This window comes from Takifugu flavidus, chromosome 11 (assembly GCF_003711565.1).
Source record: "Takifugu flavidus isolate HTHZ2018 chromosome 11, ASM371156v2, whole genome shotgun sequence".
Lineage (NCBI taxonomy): Eukaryota > Metazoa > Chordata > Actinopteri > Tetraodontiformes > Tetraodontidae > Takifugu > Takifugu flavidus.
In genome coordinates, this window is record NC_079530.1 from 12,289,959 (window position 1) to 12,310,134 (window position 20,176).

The 20,176-nt window shown below is 44.4% G+C and overlaps 1 protein-coding gene across 1 annotated transcript; it reads right to left on the reverse strand.

Moving 5' to 3' along the window:
- Window positions 1-594: 594 nt before the first annotated feature.
- Window positions 595-19,461, reverse strand: golga4 (golgin A4). The gene is given in 27 exon segments (XM_057046962.1): window positions 595-1,193; window positions 1,315-1,401; window positions 2,091-2,188; window positions 3,363-3,438; window positions 3,805-3,873; window positions 3,950-3,970; window positions 5,175-5,261; window positions 5,934-6,064; window positions 6,145-6,266; window positions 6,340-8,225; window positions 8,228-9,420; window positions 9,423-9,855; window positions 11,015-11,170; window positions 11,283-11,381; window positions 11,587-11,765; window positions 11,851-11,998; window positions 12,077-12,160; window positions 13,202-13,392; window positions 13,504-13,642; window positions 13,895-13,993; window positions 14,077-14,133; window positions 14,234-14,281; window positions 14,376-14,702; window positions 14,786-14,854; window positions 17,066-17,167; window positions 18,460-18,537; window positions 19,224-19,461. Coding segments are annotated over 27 exon segments (6,222 nt in total). The 5' UTR covers window positions 19,440-19,461; the 3' UTR covers window positions 595-1,166.
- Window positions 19,462-20,176: the final 715 nt, after the last annotated feature.

Below are 20,176 nucleotides of genomic sequence, written 5' to 3' on the forward strand. Positions count from 1 at the left end.
ATTTCACCCGTGAGGTTTTTGGGGGTCTCTCCTCACCAGAACCGAGGGCGCAATGCTGCCACCTACCGGTCAGGGCAAACTCATTCACCTGGGTTTTCAGGTTAAAATAAAGGTGTGAGCATAAAGACAGGAAGTTGTCTTTAATGGTGTTGCCTTTTCTCGGGCCGCCGAGCTGAAAGAAACGAATTTCTTTCTTCTTGAAAAAAGGGATTTTTTTTTTGGTCCCATACTCTCGTGTGCTGGGCCAAACCAAATGTGGTTTTTGGACATATTTGGTGGTGATTATGACTGACGAGGCTGGGAAGTGTTATAGTTTTAAGAGGCAGACATTTCCAATACATTAGTTTGCCATTTAGATGTTTTTCTCCTGCCTTTAAAGATTGGCTGCTGCTTCGCTTTATATTGATCCTCTAAATTTCCTCTTGGACAGAATGCGACCAGATGCACGCTTAGCTCGAAGAATTTCTCATACACAAAGGCCAACTTTGTGGAGTTAAAGTGATAAAACTGTTATCTTTGAGCAAATCTAAGAGTTTAAGTTTGTCTCTCTTTAACTAAGAAATGCAAACGATAACAGAACAAACAGCAAAAAGGTTCAGTAAATAAGATTTAATCTGTTAGTCTGAAAACATATAGCAATCGTGCCCTATGGTACAGTTTTTATTTCATCATAGTGTACAATTTACAATTTGTAGTTGTGTTTCTAGATATAAAGCATAGAAAAGCCAGGTTAAACAAACTAGGTCCAGAGGCCGAGTATCTCGTGGTGGTGCGAGTGCACAGTTAAAGGGTCGTTTTTACAAAGGAAGTCATTCAGACAGCGGCACGACACAGAAACTTAAAAAATCAACTGACATGTCAGCATCAATGTGACAATCGGATGTTTATTGCACACGTCAATCTGTGTAAACACGTACTAAAAAAAAGGAATCTAAAAGATAAATTAACAAATTTAAAGTCAGGAAAAAAGATTCTTTGAAGATCTGTTTATAGCATATTCTGATTCCCTCATACCTATAGACACACACACACGCGCGCACACACACACACACACACACACACACACACACACACACACACACACACACAGAAATGCAGGCTTGGACAGATCCATGGCAGTCTTCCTCTTCAGCAGCAGTAGATTTTCATCCCAAAGTGTCTGAACTCTACACGTTAAATGTTTGTAACCAGGGCTGTGGAGAGACGCATAAACAGGGTTGATAAGATTAATAACGCACTCATCAGAGGACAGTCGCGTGCCGTGAACAGCGAGACGTCAACAGAGACTTCCTCAGCTGCTCCACACATGCTTACAGTCACTTTGGAGTCTTCTTTCTCCAGAACCTTTTGTGCTTGGTCGGGAGGAAACTTGAGGATGGAGGTGATCACTTTGGCCATTGTCTGCAGATGCAAAGCAAAGAAATGCATGAATGGAGTCTATTTAAAACACTGAAAATCTCATATAGCTGCAGCTCCAACTGACTTAATTTTGGATGACTGAAAAAATAAAATCATCAAGCGGCTGCCAAGTTACATGGATTTTCTTCACAGCGGGAGGATAATTAAGAGCAGGCCTGTGCGGCAGGAAACCGAGGCCGTCGTATCGCCGCGTGGCGCATGAACATCCTGCTGGATGCTCTGGCAGGCATTCTGGAAGAACGCGGGTTAACCACCCGGCCGTAAAGACTGGCGAGCTGGGAAAATCCCACAGACTTTAGGACCAAGTCAGCAGCACTGCTAATGAGGAGATGCCTCTTAATTATACCCAGAACCATTTATATGGTGTCCCAAACGCTGCGGTTTAATGCAACAGATGGAGGTCAGCGGGTGAAAGATGATGGCGTGAAAACAATATTTCAGTAAATCCTCGCAGCAAATGTGCAGACTGTCATTAAATCCCATTAAAGCGGCATTAAGGGAACAAAACGAGAAGGTTACTTTAGGTCATGGGGTCATTAGGTAGCCTTCTGAAGGGGTGATATATGATATTCCACCTGGAAACACGCTCGTGCATCTTTTCTCTCTCAGTCATGGCTATAAATCTGCGCGACTACGGGCCAAACAGAAGTGTTTTCATGAGAGGTGCATACTTTAGTTTCCCGTCCCATCATGTACTCAAAGAGCACCTTCCTCAGGTACTCCATCTCAGTGGTTTCCGAGCAGACGTCCGTGCTGTTGAACCCAGAATCTGCAAAATCCAGATGGAGAAAAGAGACGAAAATAAGTGGAAACCAACGATATTATTCTACGGCTACACAGCTTCCTTTATTGACTTAATGATTAATAATAAACCAAACCAACGCACAACCAGGATGGATGAGGACAACACGGGTAAGAGCTGGACATGTATAGCATTTACGTGTGTTATCTAATTTTAAAGTCAAATTAAGGCCCATGTGTGTTGGCCTTCCGGACCATGTATGGAGCTCCTGGCTTCACTATAAATGTGAGAAAGAATGGCCAGGCTCAGCATGACCACATTAAAACCCGGTCCAACACTGAAGGCCTTAATTGTTCGCCCGGAGCGACAACACTATTATCACTGTAAAAACTGGAAACAGGAACTTGGAAGCTGTGCTGCAGTGTGGATACGGCTTCTTCCACCAGTAAATTAATCCCAGTAGGTCGTCGTTATGGAAAAACAGCCAATTGCACGTCCCGTTTTGGGAACGCTCTCCTTTCGGGAGATAGCAGACCCTCACGTGCACGTGGGAGATTAGACGACAGGAAAAGGTGATAGACCAGAGAGCTTTGATGTGTTCTGGGAAGAACTGGCTCAGTAATAAATCACAAAGCCTTTGTTCTACTGACCCATGTGACCCCCGGCTAAGGGAAACACCCCACCACAGCCCAAACCCAGATAAAGAGCGTCTGAGCAGAACTTCACCTAAACCCAGCGAGGGGACAGTAAATGTGCTATAAGGTCGGGTGTGGCATTTGTCCTCTGGTGCTGAAGTGGGAAAATCTGTTTTCAGCCACTTCCTGTGTCACAAACTTTAAGACCTGAATCTGCAAAACCCATTTGAGCTGAGGACGAGTTCTTCAGCGCCGCTCTCCTGACAGCAGGTCCTCTTTATTGCACCGGCAGGGGAGGGTTTGAGGACCTGAGACATTCACGTAACCTCCCCACGTTCTCGCCGGGACGCGCATCGTGTTCTGCTTAACGTCTCTGTATCCTGACTGACTCCTGCCTGGAGTTTGGCCGGAACCGTCGTAGACTTTTAAAAGCGCCAGCAAAGTCGGGGGGACATTAAAACAAACCACCAGGTAGCTTATCAGGCTCGCCTGTAACCTCAAGACCTCAAATTATGTTTACGAGCTAAATAAGACAAAGCAGGACTAATTCGTGGCGTTGACTCTACCTTTGAGTGTGTTCCCGAGATGACTTACAACAGCAGTTCGGTGGAAGCATTTTATCCTGTCCTCAAGAGAGTGAATCTGGAGACACACAGACGGGCGCAGGTTACTCAGGAAAGGAAATATTTGACTCGAGTGGGTTAATCAGCCTAATTGTTGGATGGGACACAAGTGCAGCGTCTTGCTGCGCGTCCTGGGGCGGGGGGGGGGCTTGTGAGAATGGCAGCGTGTGTGAGAAAAGCCCATTGTTTATTAGGTCAGACCAAATGTAAACAGATGTGCTGTGTAATTAAGATGATGCAGCAGGAGAGCAGTAGCCTCTTTCGCTGGAGGCCACCAGAATCATGGGAACGCACAGCGTAGGGATTTGTTGTTCTCTGGTCCCCAGTAAAGAACACACACCAACCCACACACACACACACACACACACACAGTCCTGAGACTCACTCTCTCGACAAAGCCTTGCTCCTTCAGCCGAGCTTCGCTCAACAAGGTTGTCTTCTCTCCCAGCTGAGCCTGTGAAGGACAGGACAACTATTCTAGCGACCAGGACTTGACTGGAGTGGAACGATCATCTACAATGTTCACGTACCTTCAGTTCTTCTACGCTCAACTGTGTGCAAACAAACGAGACAAACAGGAAGAAGGTGTAGGTTAGTGTGGAGTATAAACAACTCGTAAATCAATTCTAAAATAATGTTACACATATAGTATATATATACTTTTCCTATAGTGCTCACAGCACATGAAGGACAAAACAATAACAACATTTTTATCAGTGTGATACTGGGTCAGAGTTGAACCTTGATTCCAGTCTGTTCGGGCCCGGTCGCTTAAAATGTGAGCTTTATGTTTTTAAATGTTAGTTTCATCTGTTTCTATGAAATTAAGTCTGCCGGTCTTTAAGGTGAATATATATATATAAATATTTTGGAGTTGTCTCGGGGAAAAGTCCATTTGAATGATGGTCTTGTGTTTCTTGAAGAGGCACACTGCCCTGCTGTCAGGGTGAAAAATGTTTCTCTCCTCAACCATAAGATTATTACCTCACCTGGGAAAAATGAGACCATAGAAGGAGAGAGAGAGGGAGAGAGAGAGAGACACAGAGACAGAGTGAGAGAGAGAGAGAGAGAGAGTCTAGCTCTGTTTTCACATCTGGACACTTTGTAAAGGTAGAGAAACCTTCACAGGGGTCCTAACAGCCCCCACAACTCCAGGGTCAATGCTCCCTCTGGAGTCCTCGTGTCCTATCTGGCTTGTTTCCAGCGTGCACATCTTGCATGTGAGTAATGCTCGAGCGTAAATATTAGGCCCAGAATCAGCTCCTATGATGGTAATTGAGAACAGGAATTGAGGCTGGCTGCTGCCTCGCAGTCTCTGTTTCCAGAGGGAAACATTCTTGACTGACTCAACGGAGCTTCACGGGATCCGGCGGACTTTGGAGAGCAGCCACACGACCGAGCGGAGCGTGGAATGAAAGAGAGCCGTCCCCGAGCTCGAAGACGGAATCCTTTAATTACGAATCGAGACAAAGGAAAAGGTCGAGACGCAGGAATGGGGGACCAAGTCTGTTAACCTGAATGTGAACTTGTGCGTGGGGATAAGCCCCTCCATCTAAACCAGTAATGTTTCCACCAGTCTGCAGCCTTCTCTCAGAGGAGCGACAGAGCAGCAGTGATTTAATGCAGCGCTTCTACTTGGCGGCCATTACGTGACGGAGCGGCGGCGGGTATTAATGCATCGCAGTAAAAGCAAATCGCCCAGCTGCGAGCGTGACATCACAGGGTGGGCGACCTGCTGAATGTGGGTCAGTTCACCTCGGCGTTGTCGCGGCTCCTTTCCTGCAGCTCCTCCAGTTCTTTCTGGACCTGCCACACTCGGTCGCCCATCTCCTGCTCTCGGCTCTGTGGGGGGAACAAAGAAAAAGGGCTGAGTCATTTCCTCTGTTTCATCTGATCATCACAGCTCAAGTATGTTGGTCAGGTCACTCCAGCGTCGATCCTGTTTCAGACCTCCCACCGTCCAATTACGTTTGGAGACACAAGTCTACATTAGTCAGGAACTTTTGACACTAATTTCTAACATCCAAGTGATGTCACAGTTTTTCCACGTTTTAACACAGTGCAGCAGAAACCTTCACCTCTTTATTAAGCTCATATTAACAAGAGACAAAACTAAGGTAAAAGTCAGAAAATAAAAAAAACCCAAAGTGTTAAAATAGCACAAATGATTTACACAAATAAAAAAGTAATAAAAAACTGAAAAGAGTGAAGAAAAGAGGTTTTAGCCATTTTACTGTTAAATAAGTTATCCGCAGAACCTGATGTGGACTAAAAGTAGATCATTCTTTTAAAAAAGGGGGAGTGCGAGGCTAAAGATGGACCACCTCGGCTGCTATCGACGATGAGAACTTGAGTTCACGCGTCTGCCAAGAGAAACCACGACTTTATGGGCAGCTGCCAACACTGATAGCTTCCAAATGTTGGGTTCATCCATTTTTGGCTAACTTAAGAGTAGGTCACCGTTTAAAAAACCCCAAACCCCATCAGATTTCAGGCTAAATCCTGTGACAGTACCTGGAGAACTTCTTCATATTTCTGAACCGTTTGTTGGAGCTCCTCGTCTTTCTGGGTAAGCAGCTTCTTCAGCTGACCCACTTCATCCCGGTGAGTGTCGATGAGCTCCGCTTCCACAACCTGGGCCTTCGCTGTGGGGGGGGGAACAAATCCACTCATAAACAACCATTCATATCCCAGACTGCTGTCTGGGCCGTCTGCGGCTCCTCACCTATGGCCTCCTTTACCGCTGAATCAATCTCCGTTTCCTTGGAAGCCTCTTTCGTGTTAAACTCCCTCAACAACTGTTTTATTGCAGAGTTGTGCTTCATTTGCATGTCTTCCAGCTCCACCCTGCACCGTTGGCATATTCTGTCAACATGATCCACCAAAACAATAATGAAACCTTCAGCAAAGGTGAACTTACCTGAGCTTCTTCTCATTCTCCTCCATTAATTCTTTCTTCAGGAACTCCAGGTCCTGTTCATGCTCCTTCCTCAGGGACCTGATGTCTTTCTGCAGTCTGGTGAAGTCCTTGTGGATCTTGTCTTTCTCGTTCTTCATTTGACTCAGTTTGTCCTTCAGACACTCCATGGAGTCGCCGTCCCCTTCTTCAACCGCGGCGTTGTTAGCCATGGCGCTACCAGTCTGCTGCACGCTGCTACGTTCCACCTTCGCCTCGGCGTCCGACTGCGTCCAGTTCTGGAGCTGCGAATCTTTCTCCTGTATTTCTTCCTTGAGTCGATTGATTTCTGCTTCCAGTTTTTCCTTCTGCTCCAGGATGTCTTTTAAACTTGCCCTGACTTCATGTAGTGATGTTTCAGTTTGTTGGTGTTCCTCTGTGCGCACCGACAGCTTCTCTTCATACATGTTCTTCAGGTCCTCTAAGGACTTTTCTGTCTGGTGCTTCTCTGTACTCAGAATCTCTTCCAGTTGTTTCTCCTGGTCTTCCTTTAACTTGGCCAGAGCTTCCTCGGATGCTCTTATCTTCTCTTCTAATGTTTCTGTGTGTTGTTTACTGGAGGTTTCGCGGTTCTTTACTTCCTCCAGGCTGGCCTGAAGGGCCGTGATCGTCTGTTCTTTTTCCTCAAGCTGTGAAGTTAGCTGTTTCCTAATCTGACTGATCTTCTGCTCAGCTTTCTTCTTCAGCTCCGAAACTTTGCGACCAACCTCCGCCGACAGCTTCTCCTCGGCTGCCTTCAGGCTCTCTTCTTTCTCCTTGATTAACTCGTCCTTGATCTTCTGGAACTCCTCCCGTTCGCTGCCGAGCTTGTGTTTGTATTTTTGGTTGTCTTCTTCGAGGGAGCCGAGTTTCTCTCTCATCTCTTGCTCCAAATCGCTGCTCTGACTGTGCTGCGCCTGAGTCTGCTGCAACTGTTCCGACAGAACGTTTCTTTCTTTCTCCCAGAAGCCCCGTTCCCGTTCGAGATCAGCAGCAACTTGTTCGCACTCGCCTGTTTTTAAGGCCAACTGCTCCTCCAGCTCGCCGAGTCGAGCGACGCAGCGGTCCAGCTCTGACGTGAGGCCGCTGACTTTCTGATCTTTCTCGCTCAAGACCTGATCCAGCTCGGACTTGCTGATGGACTGATTGTCGATACTCGAGATCTCGCGCTCCAGCTCCTGGAGCCTGGCCTGCAGAGACGTGATGGTGCCGTCGTTCTGGGAGAACCTAGTCTCTGCGTTTCTCTGGTAGTCAGACAGGCTAACCCTGAGTGCATCTGCCTGCTCTGAAGCAGACCTTCTCTCCTGCTCTAACCTCTCTATGGCCTCTGCGGCCTGCTGCCTCTCTTCCGTATACTGCTGCATTAGCTGAGTTACAGTTTTCTCCTTCTCGTTTATGCTACTTTCTAGCTGAGTTTTTAAGTCACTGATGATGCTCTCCAACTTACTGATATGCGATTCATTTGCTTTCGCACTTTCTGATACGACCCTGTTGGCTTCACGCAGCTCCTCGACGTTCTGGACCTTCTCACTGAGGGACAGAGCGTGACTCTCCTTCTCCTGTGTTAAGGCTGTGACCTGCTCCATCTGAGCATTTACCTGAGCAGTCAGTTGGTCCACTGAAATGCATAGATTCTTATTCTCCTCTGTCTGCTGACGCAGATTCTCCTCTAAAGTGCAAATGAGTTCTTCTTTATTAGCGATCACAGCTTGTAGCTGGATAACATCGTCCTCCAATTTCATTTTCAGATCTTCGCTTTCCGTACTTCTGGCACCTTGCAGCAGTTTAATCTGCGCTTCTGCCTCTTCACATTCGTGCGACAGGGACTTCAGCTTCTCCTCATTTTCGCGGTTTGTTGTGTTCAGCTGGTGGTCTGGAGGGAGTTCCTCTCACTCAGAGCCTGGTTGAGGTTTCTTTCCACAGACTCCATTTGCTCTTTGAGCAAAACCTCAGCCCGAGACAAACTTTCGAGCTTAACCGCTGCTTCGTTCAGCTCCTCTTGCAGCTTCTGCACAGTGGTGTCTCGAATTGCAAGGTCCTCCTTTAAGCTCCTCGTCTCACACGACACCTGCTCATTCTCTTCTTTGCTCCTGCTGAGCTGCTGTGAGATTTCTCCTAGTTCCTGCACCTTCTCCTGTAGGGTGTTTGAGTGTTTCTCAGTTATTTCTTCTACCTGCAGTTTTAACTTCTCATTCCAATGAAGCTCCAAGTTCTCAACCTCACGTCGGTGGGTTTCGCGAAGCTTCTCCAGCTCTTCCTTGTGGTTGATCTGGAGCTCCGTTACTGCACTGCTGAGGCCCTCAGAACTTTTTTGGGCCATCTCAATAATTTTCTCCTGAATTTGTTGCTCTTTTAGTTGGAGCTCTTTGTCCTTCTTCTCAAGCTCCACCTTCATGGTTTCGTCTTGTTTCTGAAGCTTTTTCTTAGCACTTTCATGCATGTCTTTGGCCTTCTGTTTGAATTTGTCCAATTTGGTCTCCAGGGCTTTCACCTTCGCTTCCATGTCACTTACAGTGTTCTGCATCTTCTCCTCATGGGCTGCCTTTTCCTCCTCCAGCTGTTTCCTCAGACATGTTTGCTCCTCCTCTTTAGCGTTCAGCTGAGCAGTAAATGACTTTTCCTTCTCCGACAGCTCATCTCTGTTCTGATGCAACTGGTTTTGGAGTTCCTGAAGTAACGCATCTTTCTGCTGACAATCATTCTTGGATGCATCCAACTGATGCTCCAGATCAGCGTGATCCTTCTTGCACTGATCGAGGTTCTCTGAGATCTTTCTTAACTCTGCATTAGATTCCTTTAGCCTCTCGTTTTCTTGTTGTGACTGGAATAAACTTTGCTGCAGTTCTTCCAACTCTTTAACCTTAACATTCATTTCACGCGACTCCTCTTTCAGGGTTTTTTCCCTGGTCGTAAGTTCTTCGATCTCCTTTTGCTTTTCACCCAACACAATTTTCAACGCATTCACTTCCTCCTTTAGAGTTTTTTCCATACCTCCGAGAGACTCCTCATGCTCCCGTTTGATATTTGTAAGTTCTAAATTGTGCTTTGCCTCCCACTCTTGAAACTCTTCTCATGTTCCTCTCGGGCCAACCTACAAGCATCTTCAGCTGCCAACGCCCTCTCCTCCAAAAGCCGTTTAGTGTTCGAAGCCTCAGAAAGTTCAGTGGAAACTCTGTCCAGCTCAGCCTGCGTTGCCTCCATTTTCTCAGCAGTTTTGCGAGTCAGTTCTTCAATATGGCCTTGAAGCTGCTGTTCTTTATCTCTCAGAAGGTCCTCCAACTCCTTCCGGTGTTTTTCCTTCAGCTCCTCAAGAGCAGCATTGTGCTGCTTGATTAGGGTCTCCGTGTGCTTTCCCAGCTGCTCTTGATGTTTTTCCTCTAAGGCAGAGATTTGCTCTCTGTGTGTGTCCTTCAGCTCTTCAACCTGGCCCGATATCTCATGGGACATCTTTGATTCTTCTTGTGAGATCTTCTCCTGAGTGCTCTCCAGCTCCAATATCCTCTAAAACCACATAAATTTAGGTGGTTAGCGTTCTTTCACTTCAAAGTGAAAACAGACTTTTACAAACCACTGTCAAACATTTAAAAAATATATAAAAAAGATTAGTAATTGTGCAACTATTTGCACACAATGTCAGCCGTCAGGACTGGTGGAGATGATTCAAGCACCAGTGAATGTGTCTAAAGTGACTGTTGCGTAACCGCACGTGTATGGAAGGTCCAGCCACGAGTAAATCAGTAATTCTGTCTCAACTAAACCATGGAGACAAAAGAACACTGCATGAAAACAAGAAAAAAAAAAACTCAAGATGAATACAAAAGAGAATTTCTCATTATTAGAAAGAATGAGTGATCCAGCAGACAAGAGGAGTGCGTGAGGCTACAGACACCTAAAGCAGGTTTGAACAACTGCTGGATTTAACTGTTAAAGCTGGATTCTTCTTTAGTCTGATCTTTATGGGAGAGTGAGAAGTTCAGCATCTTTGCTGCCGCCAAAACCTCACAGACAGTTGGTGGCTGTTCATGTCTGATCCCTGCGCAACCTGAGCAGCAGAAGAGCAGAGCCCAGATGTGCAAACTTGACTGAGACATCAATGCAGATAATTAGAATTGAAAAATGAATCATGATCAACTTGGTTCTCTTCAGTAAGAAATTAAAGGGGAAAAGCGGCTGGACATTATCCTAATAACAATCGGAGCAGCCATTAGCTGGTATTTCTGAATTTCTCCACACACACAAAACACACTAAAATTATGCAACTATGTCATGTGAAAATACGTGAAAATATTTTTAATTAGTTTTAGAAAATGCAGCCAATGCCTGGGTGTTAAAAATGCACCATAATCAGTTCAAAGAAGACCAAAAAAAGCAAAGCATCAATCTTTTTTAATATGGAAAAATCAGCCTTTCAGCCTGTGAGATGTGTTTATTTTGAATAAATCCCTCCTGCCCGCTCCATCTTGGTGGAGTTCAATCCAGTGCAGCTCGCCAAATAAATGTTTCATTAAGGGATTTAGGTGCTATTTGAGTTCATAGTTGAAAATAGAGATGTACAACTTGGATTTGGATGAGCATCGAGGCGCCAAAGTCAATGGATTAGTTAGTTAAAAGATGCAGACGTGAAGAAACGATAATCAGTTGTTTTTGAAATGCCACTCACCGTTCTTGCAGCCTCCAGCTCCAACTGTATCTCTTTAATCCTGTTATCAGCTTCTGTCCTCAGAGCCGTCTTCTGTAACTCTACATCCTCCAGAGCCAGAGAGGCCTGTTGCTCTTGCTCCTTAGCTACCTGGGCAAACTCCTCTTTGCATTGCTCCTATAGTAACATGGAATATCACAATCAAATATATATCCCATCAACATCTAGGAAAATTTAGTCTTTAATGACGTGTTGGATCAGGTACGTTAAAATATCCAAGAGCACCTACCACAGCTTTATCAATTCTGGCATTTATCTCTTCTTCCTTAGCTGCCAACGCTTCACTGTGGACTTTTTCCATATTGGCCACCGTTTCCTCTGAGGATTTCTACGACATCAACAAAATTGTTGAATGTTAATCGTAGTCTTTTAAGGCTTGGCATTGGAAGGACTGCGGATCAATTGCACAATGCCAAATTGAATAAAATTTTGATTCCATTTTCGGCCCTTTTTTAAAAGCAGCCTAATTTCATCTCCTGATTATTGAAAACAAAGCATGTGTGCAGAATATTAGAGTGAAGTAGCACCATCACCTTCATAATGGTGACCACTTCCTGTTTGACTCGTGTGAGCTCCTGCTGTAGACTCTTCCTCTCTTCCTCACTGGCCCTTTCGACTTCTTTCACCTGCTCCTCCAGCTGAACCTGCAGCTGTTTACGGGCTTCCTCCGCCCTCTGAGCGACACCCAGTGCCCGTTCCAGCTCCTCAAATGCTGTGAAAAATCAAAGTTACAGTTATTAACCCATTCAGAAAGGTGTTTTTCTGCACATATTGCTGGAAAGCTGTTCTATATCCACCTGATTTCTCAGCCTTTTCTTTCTGTTCTTGCAATTCTTCTTTGTGTGCAGTGACCTGCTGGAGCCTTGAACGCAGCTGAGCGACCTCGTCTTCTTTCATTTCAAGTGTTTCGTGCATCTGCCGCTTAGTCTCAGCAATAACCATTCCCTAAAATACAGAACTCATCATTTGAAAACAATAGTTTGACTGGAACAAAGGATAATAACAATAAGAACCTTAGCCCACCTTGTCCTGCTCCAGTTGTTCGATAAGGTTCTTGGCCTCTCCCAGCTGGGTGATCAGTTTGGTTTTTTCAGTAGTGTGAAGCTCCTGTGGACATAAAAGACAGAAATAAGAATTGCACATATCTATCTGTCTGAAAGAGCCTTCACTAGTGCTGGGACCGGAGTGTGTTTAACGGTCAGATGATTTCAAATCGGGATGATTGCTGAACCACCCAGGACGACGCGCCCACATGTCAAATGAACAGACAGTATACAAAAGCACTGCTCCACCAACATGTCCACCACAATTACAGCTCTGCTGAGCAGCAGTGACATGTTGTGGGCATGTCTCTGTGCCACCGGCGTGTAACTTGTGGTTACTAAACAGGAAATGCTGGGCTCCCTGGGTTGTTTAATCGAGCGGAGCAACAACGGAAAGGTGTCTTCATGAACAGTGAAGAGTATCGAGGTTGGAAACGCTGTTATTTCAACCTTCATTATTACATATCTGCAAGCAGAAAACACAAATACCCTGCTCTCAACTGTAAATTATGGGATATTTGTTTGAGGCAAGGGGTGATTACAGCCTGCAGAGCAATTCCAGGACAACTTATGCTTGGCCCGAGTCTCACACAAGAATGCAGATCCAAAACAATTATGACAAGCAGGATTCAATCAACATCCGGATTCAAAACGTCGTCACAAGTTCACTGTATCAGCAAATACTGTATAATATGCTCCAAATCATCCAGGGGGCAAAAAAAAAAAAAGATAAAGTTTAAGCATCATACCACCAAAAGTAAATATTTTAAAAACAACAGCAGGAGAAAAGAAGGACTGGCTAACTCATGTCATGTTGACATGACCTCATGTGCTGGAGTCTGACCAAGGAATCTCAATGTTCGGTTCACATCCAGTCACGGTGCCATGGAGTCACGTTATCAGCGGACCGTTAGGGTTGGTGCAAACATTTCCCAGCACAGTCGCAGAGGTTCTACATTAAGTGCGTCTGAATCTCAGCGCAACTGCATTTAACATAGTTTGTCATTATGCAGCTGCCTTTATAAAAATGCCTTTTATGGTCCCAATTACTTTTTAAATGTCTGATGACTGCAGACTGAAAGCCCATTCAACACTCATTTGGCACCTTTATCTTCTCCAGCTCCTGTAGCCTCTCCTGCAGCTGCTCCTGCAGAGTCTCGTTCTCCGTGCTCAGCTGAGCGCTCCGTTCTTTGTGAGTATGCATCACTTCTTTGCACTTCTGCAGGAGGTTTTCCTGTCGCTTGACTCTCTTCTGCAGAGCCTCCATAAGTTTAGCTGGATCACTGTTGCCCTCTCCTGGTCAGAAAATATAATGCAGCAATTAAAACCATGAAAGCATTACTGCTTCCTTTGCTTGTCCAACCTGATGGCCATTGAGAACCAAATATATCAGACATATTTCCCTACCCTCGATGGCTTTGGGTTCATCTCCTGGGTCTTTTGAAGGACTTTGTGTGGAAGACTCTGGAGCATTTTCAGCTTGATTAACATCTCCTTCAAGAGCACCAGCAGGAAGCCCCTTTGTTCTTTTTTTTAACAGAGCAACCTGTCGGAACATTTTAAAAATCCGTTATTGAAATAAACTGTACGCATGATGCTTTCAGACGTGAATATTTCTCCAGAGGTATCATTGAAGGTCAGAGTTGATGCAACTCTGAAGCAAATGCTGGTAATGGCATCCAGACACTCACAGCAATGTAACACAGTCTCTGCACACAAGAGACCTGTTGCATAGTTTATTAATATCTGGTGCTTTTCTGCCCAACATGTAGAAATACTGACCATTATGAGACCTCACCTGTGTTTGGAGGACTGTGATCATCTGGTCTTTCTCCTCCAGTGCAGCGTCAAACTCTTCCTGTAGGTGCTTCTTGGCCTGCTGATCCATCTGCAGCTCCTGCAGGTCAGATTCCACATGTTCACTCAAAAATGGATATTCCGACCCTGAGAGATGGCAACTTTTAGGAGCAACTCCAGTACCTCGCGCAGCTCTCCGATCCTGCGGAGAGCTTTGTCTTGGCTCTGACTGAGGATGGCCTGAGAGGAGCGACAAAAACAAAACATGCAGTTGGATCAAACCAGGATGCTGTGCATCCCTAAAAAAACCCAAACCAGCACACAACACAAGAAATATTACCTGGGTTTTTTCTTTATCCCTCTGCACTGTACGATATGTAGTGACCAACTGATGGTTTAAGAAGCAAAGACAGGAAGTGATAAAGCAAGATGGATCAGCGTGGATAGTACCAGTAGAGCACCTTCTCTCCGCGTCAGCTCACCTCTGAGTACTTCCCTCTGTACTTTCCCAGACTCCGCTCCACCCTCAGAAGTCTGTGCAGCAGCTGCTCTTTGGAAAGAGCCTCTGCAGTTCCTGGTGGTTCCTCGGCCTCGCTCTCTATGTCAGAGGGGGGGTCGTATGTGGGGCCGCCCTGGGATTCGCTTTCTCCCAATGGTGTCAGGGAGTCACGTGATGAGCTCCGGACCAGGTTCTCTTTCGATGGAGAGCGAAACAGGTTTTCCGCTCGACTGGCACCGCTCCGAATCAGTGACTCCATTGAGGGAACTTTTAACTGCAGTTTCTGGGCAAATGATTGAGTCTCCTCCCTCTGCACACAAGAGTCAATTATGATTTAATGAGTCAGGAAATTAAATATCACAAAAGATGGGAAGAGTGACGATAAAACCATACGTAAGGGGAAGCGCTTTCGTCCCCGTTGATGCTACCTCTGGGAGACCTTGCTGGTCCTTTTGAGCCGCTCTAAAGGTGAAAAGAAATCATGAGAAGAAGCAAATCTGTGCCACTTAACATGTCCCGGAGCAGTTAGTCAGCCACACCCAGCATGGCTCTTCCTGATTACTCTGGAGGGAGCAATATTAGTATTGCTGGGAGCAATTCAGGGGCAATGGGAACCCTCATGCAACTTGGAAAAAAACAGAAGGGTTAAACACATAGACGAAGGCATCTCTAACACACATTCAACAAAAAAAAAGTTAAAGCTAGCCTCTAAAGAACAGCCAGGAGGTCAGAACAAACGTTAAGAGAGTTGGTATTTGATTTAAAGACGGCGCTGTGTTACAAGAGTCGTAGTTGAAGTGAACGCAGAGCAGCTTAGTTGGTTTAGTTGTCTTGTTAGAAGCAGAAACGGAGCAAGCAAGTTGTTTTCTCCTCCATGTCCGACTCCAACTACTCCTTCCTCTGAATTACGGATGACAGCATTTTATCCTGTCCCTTCTGGAAATGTTCTGCTGTTGTTCATTTTGGGACCTGTTCTGAAGGGCGTTGCAGTTTACACAAACCTGAATATCGACATTTTTATTTCTGCTGCTGCTTTAGGCGCAGGACAGTAAAGTGAAAGTAAACTCAATACTTTCTAAATATTAAGCAAACACTCATTTTACTTTGGGTATAAAAGGTCACGACAAAAAATATAGTCCCAGAAAAGAAATGTAAGACACATGGACTGCTTGTTGTGATGTATTCTAATGCCAGCTTGCCATCACTGTGTCTCCGTAGGAGTCAGCTACTGATGCAGGTCCTGCTGCTCCACATGGTTAATAACGTGTTGTGGAATAGAGGAAAAAAAACTTGAATTCAACATTTAATGATGATACCTACATTTGAAATCCCTGCCTCATAATTCAATTCAAACTGAACTGTGAACTGGAAATACTGCTGGATATAAAACTTCATCTTGTATCCCTGAAGCTATTGTAGACGGTCGAGCACATTCATTCAGTTTCTGCAGCTCGTATTCTCACGGCCAGATCGTGTGAGATCCTACAACTGGATACTCAACGCACAGAAAAGAATCATGAATATTGATCAAGTTAGATTGTACATACGTTTGCTTATGAGACATCTATATCTTCCCACATATCTGGCTCCACTTAGCCAACAATGTGCACTTAAGGATTTCACATGTTAACAGGAAACTAAGAGCTTAAGGCTGCGCCAGTATTTCCCTTTTATGTGCCCAAACAAGAAGGCAACAAATGCGGGAGCCACCATCACATTCAATGGGCACAGACACACATCGGGAGTTGCATCTCTACTCAAAGACAAATGAGTGCAGCAAGTGGTTTAAGAAGTGCTTTTCTGTAGGATGTGGATTTAAGATGATAATAAGTGACGAACGTTCAGACCATGGCACTCTCCACCATCAGTGGCAGTGTTGCTGCAGTTTCATGATTGATCTCATAAGCTAAACAGACCAATTAGACACATGCGGATAGATCTAGATAAAAATGACCAGGTCACCCACAACAACATTATCTCCATGTGAACACTAGCAGCTTTACTGATATTATAGATTAAAGCTCATTTATTTGCAGATTTTTAACATTTAATGTTAATAGAATGTCAGTTTCACCACATAATTATCATTCTGTTTCTATTACATTATATCAAACATTTTATGTTATTGTATGTAGTAACTGTGTGTGTGTGTATACATACATACACTGTATACGCATACTGAATATGTATAGCTATATCCAATATAATGTCCTATATATACATATATATATATTTTTTTTACATTTTACATGCTCAGAATATCAACTCTTCAAACACAAAAACTAGTGGGGAGAGGGGATAAAATCTATCAGGCAACATAACACGGGGGGTAAGGGTCTATCAAGCAAGCAATCTCTCATGACATAGGAGGAATATTTAATTCTGCAACAGATAAATATAGTACAGAGGTCAGGCAATACAACACTCAAGCTCTAGCCTACGCAATATAAACCAGAATTCCCAGTAAAGGTAGGGTTAGACTTAATGTGAGATGCCTTCTTGATGCTAAATCCAAAGGAAACAGGAGACGAACCAGGAAACAAGCTGTCCCTACTGAGCCACAGTCCTCTACTGACTCCCAGAGTTGCAAAGACAGGAGGAAGGAACAGGCCAAGAGGAGGAGGAGGAGGAGAAAGATGAGGAGGGGGAGACAGGAAGTGAGGGCAAACTCACCACACTGGCTACCTGGGTCGTTTTGGGTCGTTTTGAATGGTCCAGAGCAAAGATAGTATACTCAGAGAGAAAAGCAGGCTCTGCTATCATCCCGGCCAGCACCTGACCCCGTCAGTGCAGTAACGGGACGAAAGGTGGGGGAAAGGAGAGGAACACAGAGAGCAATGAGAAAAACAACACCGTGAGTGTGGAAATAGCGCTGGAGGGGGTCTACCCAGGTGGTCCAGAAGCAGCTGGCAAAGGGAGATGTGTGGGGAGAGAAAGAGAAAGACACTACATGGAAGAGAAAGAAAAATGGGAAAGTGAACCGATCAACATTCATGTTATGAGCAACAGTGTGACATCACTGCGTCTATTTATAGGTCAGCTGTCAAAGCCAGGTGAGAGCTGCCTTCATTTATCAAGGTTTATCAGAGATGTCAGACTGTTAAAGATCTGTGAGATGAAACACCATGATGTGACAAGTAGCTCCTTTGATTTACGACAACACACCCGTCTTATCCAAAAATGAGAAAGACGTGAACAGGAACTAGAACAGTCGACCACTGCACAAGTTTGGGCTCGACGTGAATTGTAAAGAACTTTTCCTGAATATGTAATCGGGCTCATCCGTTGATCTGATATCAAAACATTCCAGAGTGAATGCATCCAATTCTAAAGAGATTAGCAGCTAAATCAATAGTCTGCTGGTCTTTAGGAACACTTTACTGCAACCTACATCATCTAAAGAATCAAGAGATCTCACGTGAACCTAGCAACGAAGAGAAACAGTACAGAAAATCAATAGAACGCTCAACACTGAACAGGGCTCATCAATTATTCATTTGAATGATCAGGAGCTGCTCTCCACAGTTTTGATGATCTTACATCAGACACGTGAATAATTCTTAGCCAAGATATCTTCATCCATACCAACATCTGCTGACGTCAATCACTGTGTTTTATGCTTTTTGATGAAGGTCAAACATGACAAACATACCTGATGGGATCGCCATGTTGATTATTCTACACCAGTTACCACAGTAACTGTTTTCTAGTTACATTTTAGGACCACATGAGGCTGTAAAACACTGCCGCGATGTTCGGAATTGCTATGACTTGAGGAATTGCTGTTAAGAATAAAATACACATTTTTATCAAATTCTGCCATCTCATTGCAATTCAAATTATTTGGAGCGTAGATGCTGATGCACGGAAATCATATTTTAAAAGCAACTAATATTCCCATTTTTTTTTAAACTAGGAAAAAAGAAGAATCTGGGTTGTTGCTAAGAGTAACAAAAGATGGCAAATTTTAGGATATAAGCTGGAGAGAGAATGTGGCATGTTTAGCGGGCTGCAGTCTGCATCCAAACATTGAACATGTATGTTTCTTGGGCTGACATCATGCTCACCTCTCTGTCACTAGGAGAAGGCATGCCATCTGGATTAAATGGAAAGGTTTGGCTGTTGCGTCGCTCTTCAACGCCCAGCTGTTAAATACAATGGAATAGATCAAACTGAGCAAGCTTTATGTATATAATTCACAATAATGTATCCTAATGAGCGTGTGATCCTCTGTCCATCAACACTGGATTGAGATGACACTGACTAACCTTCTGAAGTAACAAAATACATTTCGGCAGGTGTGTATGCGAAACACTGACAGATAATAAATGAGTAAAAGTCTGACACAATGGCTGCCAAATTCATTTACGTGGTCCATCATCTTGGAATAGATCTTGGAAAATATAGAACATTTGCAGGTCTGCAGGTCAGTGCTAGCAGCAGGTATTGTCTGTTTTAAAAAAGAAAGTGACAACGTAGCTAATGCAAACGACGTGGAATGACACACCCATGTTCTTTTTTAGTCCACGGTTCGCCAAGTATTTAGCTCAACGTCAAGAAATTCTTAGCTGGAGGGGAGTATCAGTGACAGTGACAAACGAGATAGCAACGATATATTCGTATTAATCTCTTGGGCTGCAGCAGCTAATCATAAGCGGCTGACTCAGGGACCCAAATGAATCGAAACACGGCTCAAGTTGAGGGGAAAGTAGCACAATCCACGCAAGCATCGCACGGACTTTAAGCGTTTCGAAAGCCTTTGGGCAGTGGCGTCAACAATGTAAACAGATGTTAGCTTAGCCGGTTAGCTCCCAGCAACACAACAACCAACCTGGGCCTGCTGCGGTGACTGCGCATTCCTCTGCGGCGACTGCTCCTCATTTATCTTCTGCTTCAGTTTTTTAAACATGTCGCCAAAAAAACAATTGATGAGAAGCTGACTCCTATGCGGCTGTGATGTAGCCAAGTGATTTCTGGCCTGACATCCAGTTCTTCTCAGCTGGACTTCCTTGTACGCTTCCCGCAGGTGACCGACCTCTCTGCGCATGCGCGGCCAACGTGGAGGAAAACTGAAGCGTCAGATTTAAAGAGCCAGCCGGACCTGAAACGGCCACAGCGCCACCTCTGGTGGGAATAAGAAACTACACTGCTTTTTTGACAACAGTATTCCTATAAGAAAAACTATATTTATTATTATTATGATGATTACCCGACTAAACTTACAGCACAACTACACACAAGAAGACTTTATATGTTGTATTCTATTGATGTTTTCAATGGCATCCTGGTCCTTGTGCATCAGATAAACAACAGAGAAATAATCGGAAACGTAACGTGTTACAAATGTTTTAATGAATTTGTCTCACATTTAATATTCTATTCCTTTTTGCAGAAACTCCCCCCTGCAGAATCTTGCAAAAGCATTGTCTGGACAGATGGTGGCAGTGTTTTAACATGTCAGTTGCTTCAGCAGTTTAATTTAAACACAATAAGTGTAATATGGCTGCACCGGAATTATTTACATCCAACAAATAACTGTATTAGTTCAATATAAACTTGATTTTTGTGTTGAAACATTGTGCTCCTGGAAATTCTCCCAACAAATATTTAAAACATTCTAGTGCCATTACAATTTACATAAGCACTGATTGAGACTGATTGAGACTATCAAACTATAAAAAGAAGCAGGACTTGTAAACATGTGCAGTCTGGACATTCATCTGGTTTATCTCCTGCTTCTGATGACATAAAAAGCTACTTTCTCGTCTGTAATATTTTTTATAT